This window comes from Carassius carassius, unplaced genomic scaffold (genome assembly GCF_963082965.1).
Source record: "Carassius carassius unplaced genomic scaffold, fCarCar2.1 SCAFFOLD_99, whole genome shotgun sequence".
In the NCBI taxonomy this organism is placed as follows: Eukaryota; Metazoa; Chordata; class Actinopteri; order Cypriniformes; family Cyprinidae; genus Carassius; species Carassius carassius.
The window spans coordinates 32,242-39,591 of NW_026775011.1; the positions used below are offsets into that span (position 1 = coordinate 32,242).

Below are 7,350 nucleotides of genomic sequence, written 5' to 3' on the forward strand. Positions count from 1 at the left end.
CTCACTGCGGAGCTGGCAGTTTTAATCTGAACAGCTCTTAAAGCTGAGTGGATGTTAGATGCATGATGGGCTAGTATTAAAAAAAAAAAAAAAAAGGTCTTTCCAGCATTTAGGTATAACAGTACTGTTTTTTTAATCATCTTGTTGCAGTTACAAATTTGACTGCTAAATGAATGATAAAGAACTATATTAAAACTTGTTTTGTAAAATTTCTTCGTCATTTGAATATTGATTTAAAAATCGGTTTAAATCATAAATCAGATTTTTTTTTCTAAAAAAAAAAAAACAGGGATTTTTTTTAGGCCATATGATATTACCCTACTTTAAAAGCAAGTAAAGAAGGTTCCCTTTAATTAGTGAATTAGTGAAGTGACATTCAGCCAAGTATGGTGACCCATACTCAGAATTTGTGCTCTGCATTTAACCCATCCGAAATGCACACACACAGAGCAGTGAACACACACACACACACTGTGAGCACACACCCAGAGCAGTGGGCAGCCATTTATGCTGCAGCACCCGGGGAGCAGTTGGGGGTTCGGTGCCTTGCTCAAGGGCACCTAAGTCGTGGTATTGAAGGTGGAGAGAGAACTGTACATGCACTCCCCCCACCCACAATTCCTGCCGGCCCAGGACTCGAACTCACAACCTTTCGATTGGGAGTCCGACTCTCTAACCATTAGGCCACGACTTCCCTTAATTACTTTAGTTGTCAATTACTAAAGCTTTTCTTTTACATCGTGTGAATGTTGTTGATTATAATGAGAGAACTTGAGTTTAATTGTGAGGAAGTTTTATTAATTCTTTAGAGTTTCAAAGATTTAATCGTGCCGGTTTAATTTTATTCGTTTCTTGTTTTAGGCAAATTAGGCCTAAATAATGGGAACGAAATTATACAGTGCTTCACATTTAAACATGCAACAATTTCTTAATCAGTTTACAGACAAATGTCTTTTTCCCAATAAGTTATGTCAAAATAAAGGACAGGTAACGAATAACAAAAATGCATGTTGTTTTATTAAAGGAAAAAATATATTTATATTTAAAATATAAATTAAAATATAGGCATAATATATTAAAATATTGAAATTTTGCATATTAATCCATGTAGCCTACCCCCCTAAAATAGGCTACCACTTTTAATGCTCGGATGCAAAGTAAACCACAATTTCTTTTGAATAATATAACGCATAATATAATATAAATAATACTGCACACCTTTTAAATGTGTCAAATCTAAAATATGGTTTAATACCATGTAGCTTAGAAAATACTTTGGTGATTTTTGGAACTTTGGCCTATGTTATGGTTTTGGATTTTGTTTTATTTGACTTGTTCTTTTGCATTTATGCCTCAATATTGGATTACATTTCCAACCATGCACTTTGTTTTACACACTGACATTATTGATGAACACAGACACATCATGATTTCCTTTAATTGTTTTCGTTTTATTTAGTGGTATTTTTTTTTTCTTGCGCTTAATATTTGGTTTGCGTGTGTCCTTTTGTCTTTGTTGCTTCCCTTGAGCCAGGGTTCGTAACACACTGCACTTCAGTGTAAATCATGCAGAACAATGGAGGGTATACTGACAATACACACAGTGTGGTGTGAGAGAAAGTGCTGATGGTGTCTGTTCCTCTGTACTGTGTAAAATGAGTATTGAAATGGTTTGAAATATTTCAGATTTGATTATGCATCAACATTTTTGAAAAACATTAAATGTGATAAAAATCAAATTTTAGGCATCGACTACCGAAGTGTAGAAGTAGTTTCAGATGTTTTTTTCTTTTGGATATTAGTGGAAATGCTGATCAGTTCTGTTTGTGTAACAAACTGTTACTTTTTAAAATGTCAGTTTATTTTTATTTTTTTAATCCTTTTGGTTGAGTTCACAAACTCTTCTCTGCGTTGCAGCTGTCTGTCATCCTTCATTCAGCATTCAAACTGCATGTCACGTTCGGTTACGACTCTCTCTCTCACTCTGTCTGCCTGGGGTCAGAGGTCATTTCTGCCCAGCATTTTCAAATATATGGTTAATGATACACACATTTTAAGCTTAGCTCTTCATCTATACTGCAAGCCCAGGCCCACAATTCTAAGACAACCTGGCAGCTGGTGATAAATGTGCTTAACAGCAGGATAAATTAGCCCATGTGTTGGTCATTCACGGTGTATTGTGAAAGTGACTTGGAATTTTTTTTTTTTGGCCACACAACAAATTATTATGGGCCCATGAAAGTTGTGTGAAAATTATTTGAAACAAATGCTGTTTTGAAAAAAATCTGTATTGTAAAAAGCACAATATAAATAAAGGGTATAAAATAAACAAATTATCAAAATTGCACTGGCACTAACAAAAGAAAGAATGAGATGAAATAGATTAAGGAAAATTATATTTAGTGAAAACAAACAACAACAAAAAAACTGTACAATAGAATGTAATAGTCTGTCTGGGTAGGTTATCAGACATCCAGCCACTCCAGCTCCACTTCCTCCCCACGAAAAGACCTCTTTTTTATGCTGTGGTTGAAACGGATCTTCTCATCTTTGAGAATGTCCTTTGTAGCCTGAAAGAGCAGGACGTGCCTGTCTCCTTCTTGAAGCTTCACTATGCAGTGACGTGGCTGCACATTGAACTTCTTCTTGGAGTTTGTAATCCATCTCCCTGTGCTTTCCAGAGACGGGTGGCACTCACAGGGGAAGGTCTCCGCATCGATGCAGACTTCCTCACTGCCATGTTTAAAGAAAAACAGGTGGCCCAGCTCGCCCTGCCTCTCTGCCATCTCCCTGCCCTCAGCACCTGTGATCACCTTTCCATGCAAATCACACAGGATGGAGCCCTTCCTGAAGGCCTTGGTTGCAACAACTCCTGTGGTCAAAAACAACAATATATATATATATATATATATATATATATATATATATATATATATATATATATATAATTTTTTTTTTTTTTTTTTTTTTTTTTTCACTTCAGTAAGTACACATGTGTAACAGGAATTATGTCGCTACATTTGGTCATTAATGTGCTGTTCATGATGTTGTTGTTGTTGTTGTTATTATATTATTATTTTTTAATGGATATTACTGTGCTCATAAGACATTTGTGCATACCCTTCTGCTCCCCAAAATCCTTCACAGCCAGACCAGTCCATTTCTGACTGGTCACCCCCCTGATGATGGCCGGGTCACTCTGCACCTGTGCTCTGCTGAGTGGCCTCCACTTTGCCATGATGTCCTCTGGGCGGGGATGATTGGCCGTCCACCCCTCTGTCTCTATGATTTTAGCCACCTTCGATGCAGTTGGGGCATATCTTGAGCATTTTGCTGTCAAAGAGAGAACATTTAAATTAAAATGCAGGTTCACACACGAGTTCTAAATGTTTCTGTTGGAGTAGATCTAATCATTGGCCAAGAAAGTATCTAAACTTACACAAAAGATGTTTCTCCCGCTTGCTGTACTGCAGAGCTCTCCACTTGTCATAAAAGACTCTGTCGGTGGGGAACCCAGCTTTTGCTCTCTGGGTTTTGTTGGGTGGGTGGCCAGTGATTCCTACAGGGAAGGCCTGTAGGAAATCGTCAAAGTCTGGTGTTGGGCTGCCCGCCTCTTCCACTCGCCTTCTCTTCTTTGCCTGGGCACCCTCTTCACCAGAGTCATCAGAAGAGGAGCTGCAACATTAAAAAGGTTTCACGGTTACACACTGACAAACTGACGGATGAGTGTTGTGAGACATTATAATTATATACCGCGTCAGGGAGCTGAGCAGGTTTGCGGTTGCCACCACACTGTCCAGGGTCATCATTCGGTAGTGCTGATTTGCCACTGCCGTCGAATGGGCCATGTAGTGTGCGACAGACCCCTTCTGCTCATCTGAGAAGTTTGCAGCCACATCTGTCTTCACGGTCCTGCGTATCTGCTGGCTTTTGATGTTGGGCAGTTTGTAGCTGCAATTGGGCAGAAATATCAGATGAAACTCCCACACTTGAATTATATAATTTTCTAGAGGCTGATTTGTTTAATAAATGCACAAACCTGTTATTAGTTGAATTCTAATCCAACAGATATTTTTGGACTTATGGACTGCTGTTAATACTTACTGTGTGTGCAGACGAGAGAGGTCATTGGTTGCACTCCTGATCTTCGTGCCCGATGATGAAACAAACAGCCTGTTTCCATGATCTACATCTGGCCGGATGCAGTAAGGGCGGATCCAGGTGTAGTATGCGTCCAGCATCTGCAGAGACAAACAAAAAAAATCTGTTAATATCTGTTGGTTCATTGCTGGTGTTACTGTATTTCATGGTAAGGCAATTTAGCCTGTACAAAGTGTACTTACTGCTGCCTCCTCCATTGTTAGGTCAAACACAGCGATCTGCATTGTCGCAGTCTTGTGTTCGCTCACAGCCACACGCACCTTTCCCACAGATTTTTTCCTTTCATCCCACTCTGCTGTCTGAAAAAAAAAAAAAAACACACCGAGTGAATAACTGAGATAAATGTCCTAATATAATCGGTTTAGGCTGATGCCCCCACAAAAACTGAGGTCTTATCACTTACTGTTATTCCCTCCACCACTCCTGGTCTCTGGAAGTGACCGAGGATCAGGATTGCTTCACAGTAGTAGCGGAAGATGGTCTTTTCATCTGAAGCCACGTGGTCACCTTCCAGCAGCCTCCCATAAACGAACAGCATGTCTTTCTTGGCCTTTCGGAGGACTGCCTGGCACTCCTGAAGCCTCTTCTCACCCTCAAGGAACCGTAGATACCTAGAATGACATACAAGACAACAATGTTGCGGAGAATTACACCCATGTCTGTAGCACATAACAGCAGATGTACAGCCAGCATATAAGTAGTATCAACATGGAGAAAGTCATGAAAGAAAACAAAATGCAAGGCAGATTAGCAACTGACCTGGTTTTACAAGTGACGTTGCTGTTCCACTTGGCCACTGGCTTTCTGAGGAAAGTGAGGAGGTCGATGTAGGCTTGGCACTTCCTGTAGAAGTCAGCATCTGCTGCACCCAAGTTGAGGTGGGTCTTCAGATACGTTACAAACCTGATCATGTTCTTGATGTAGTTCAGTATGGTGGCCGGGCCCATGTCAGCGAGCCGTAGTTGGGTGAGGTAGTCCTTGGTTTCAGTGGACTTTAGCAGGAAGTCTAAGCGGACTTCATCCCCACTTGGCTGGATGTATCTCAGCATCCTGGAGACGTTGTCTACCTGTGATAAAGAAAAAGAGAAGTGTGAGATGATGGAGTGAGAAGAAAAGCCACACACAGACACCCCTAATAAAGCTGTGTTTTATCTGAGTTCCCTTTTATGGAACGCAATGGCTGTTCTACATGTGCTGTGCTACTATATATTAAAAAATTTCCCGGTTACAGAGAGCAATACGGAATAAAAAGAAACCCAAATGGGATGCATCTTACCTCCTGCTGGCAGTTTGGGACCTGCAGGGTGTTGATCAAATAGCCCTTGAAGTCCGTCAACATGGGCTCTTCTGCAGGGAATTTTTCATAGAGCCCCTTGTTCATCATTTTGACCCGGACACTTGTGCTGGGCTGCGCTTGATCTCTGGAAAAAATAAAATAAAATACAAACAGATGAAAATGAGCTCAAAGCAACCTTACAGTTTGTTCACAGTTTCTGCACTGATGTGTGTGAGGTCTAGAACAAACCTCTGCCATGTTCGGTCACTTGGATCAGTGGTGCTGCCTTCAGAGCTGCTGTCCTCCGCCACCAAGACACCACTAGCCGCTTGAGAGCTGACACCGGATGTGGGAACGGCAGCTGTGCTGGTGGATGTCTCTTCGGGTTCCAGGTCTGCCTGGTTAGGAGCATTGGCCACGAAAAACTTTCTTTGGCGCAGCTCTTCCAGAAGAGCCAGCCTAGATGGTCTGTGGGGGTAACGTTTAACCATCTCCTTGTAGTCCCAGTTTCTGGCTTCCCGTGTCCACACCTTGGTGGACTCCTTGGCCCTCTTTGCCTCCTCCAGCCGTTCTTTGGGTGTACTTTTTTTCATGCAGACCCTGCTCAGATGCGTCGTCAGCATTTCCTGTGGTTTTTCACACAGCAGGCAGTGAACAATGCGACGGTCAGATTTCTGGCTGTGAGAGAAAAGCAGACACACCAAAAATTACAAATGTGAAAATGAATGAAGACAGAGCATTCTTAAGACAGAGGCCTGATGTGGCCCTTAACCAGCAAAACTTATCATAGAAAGCTACTGTAATGCTACCAGAACCAGTTTTTCTGCCTTCTTTAGACAAAGGCCTGGTGTGTGCTAAAGTGACTGACCAATTCACACCTGACCCTTGACCTATTTTAATTTTTGGAATGAGAAACAAGTCTTACTTTAAAGAGATAATACACTGTAAAAAAAAATTGAATTGACTTAAAATTATAAGGCAACTTGATGCACAGCTTTGAGTTTACTCAACTATAGAGTTTAACTCTAGAGATGTTATAGTCGAGTAAACTAAAAAAAGAAAAAGCTGAGCAGCAAGTTGCCTTATAATTGTAGGTTAAGTTAACTTTTCTTTTTTTACGGTGTAGAAAAACAAAGAATAAAACCTATCCTTTAGTTTTTCACAATTTCCTCAACATAAGTTTTATCATGTTTTTATCCATACTATGTCAACTGGCATATAACAATAACAGGCAATAAACAGCAAATAACAAATAGGCAAATAACTGCATATAACAATAACATGGAAAAAAGATTTGATCAGACACAACACAAGTAGGAAAAATCAACTAGCGAAAGGAAATGTGAACTTACTTGTCGGATTCTGATGCCATTTTCCCAAAAATTCAAGATGTCCTTGCAAAGTCAAAAGGTGATATCTGTAATCTGATTTGAAAACACAGTGAATGTGTGATTTACTCTCTGCAGTATGTATACAGCACCAGTTGTGTGATGTCATCGTCAAGCAGACCAATCAGGTTGATTGCTATTGTTTATCGGGTGGGAGGATCTGGAAAATGCTCTGGTGAGTTTTATCAAAGATAAAGTTTCACATTAATCCTTGTTAGTAAAAGTTTATATAGGAGGTAATAGTTTGTAAAACTTGTTCATAACTTTGGACAAGAAAATGTGCATTGTCCCTTTTAAATTAAAATAAAATAAATAATAAAAAGAATGGGCAATCAAAGGTAACATTACAAGTATCAAACATTTACCTATATTCAGGTTAATAAAGTTGATATTTCAACCTCATCTGTTTGCTTTGCTTAGAGAAACAAGTTTAATGAATAAACATGTTTGAATGTAGTCTTTTTCTTAACATTTTTTTCAAATGTAATTTATTCAGAGCGTCCAAAAAATAAAGGTTTCTGCTCA

General features: G+C 39.8%; 1 protein-coding gene across 1 annotated transcript; it reads right to left on the reverse strand.

Moving 5' to 3' along the window:
- Positions 1-2,454: 2,454 nt before the first annotated feature.
- Positions 2,455-6,910, reverse strand: LOC132134171 (uncharacterized). Its single transcript, XM_059546954.1, has 11 exons — positions 6,790-6,910; positions 5,687-6,115; positions 5,438-5,582; positions 4,921-5,228; positions 4,565-4,772; positions 4,344-4,460; positions 4,105-4,241; positions 3,754-3,951; positions 3,440-3,675; positions 3,121-3,333; positions 2,455-2,872 (listed from the first exon to the last, which is right to left on the reverse strand). Exons 1-11 carry the CDS (start codon positions 6,807-6,809, stop codon positions 2,466-2,468), a joined length of 2,418 nt encoding a protein of 805 aa, XP_059402937.1. The 5' UTR covers positions 6,810-6,910; the 3' UTR covers positions 2,455-2,465.
- Between the last annotated feature and the right edge of the window lie 440 nt (positions 6,911-7,350).

What these genes read in the sequence shown, in the direction of transcription:
- LOC132134171 (XM_059546954.1), bottom strand. Translation starts at nt 6,809, where the DNA reads ATGGCATCAGAATCCGACAA. An exon ending in AACGTCACTTGTAAAACCAG is followed by an intron (nt 4,773 to 4,920) that starts GTCAGTTGCTAA and finishes ATGTCATTCTAG; the next exon opens with GTATCTACGGTTCCTTGAGG. An exon ending in GGATTTTGGGGAGCAGAAGG is followed by an intron (nt 2,873 to 3,120) that starts GTATGCACAAAT and finishes TTTTGACCACAG; the next exon opens with GAGTTGTTGCAACCAAGGCC.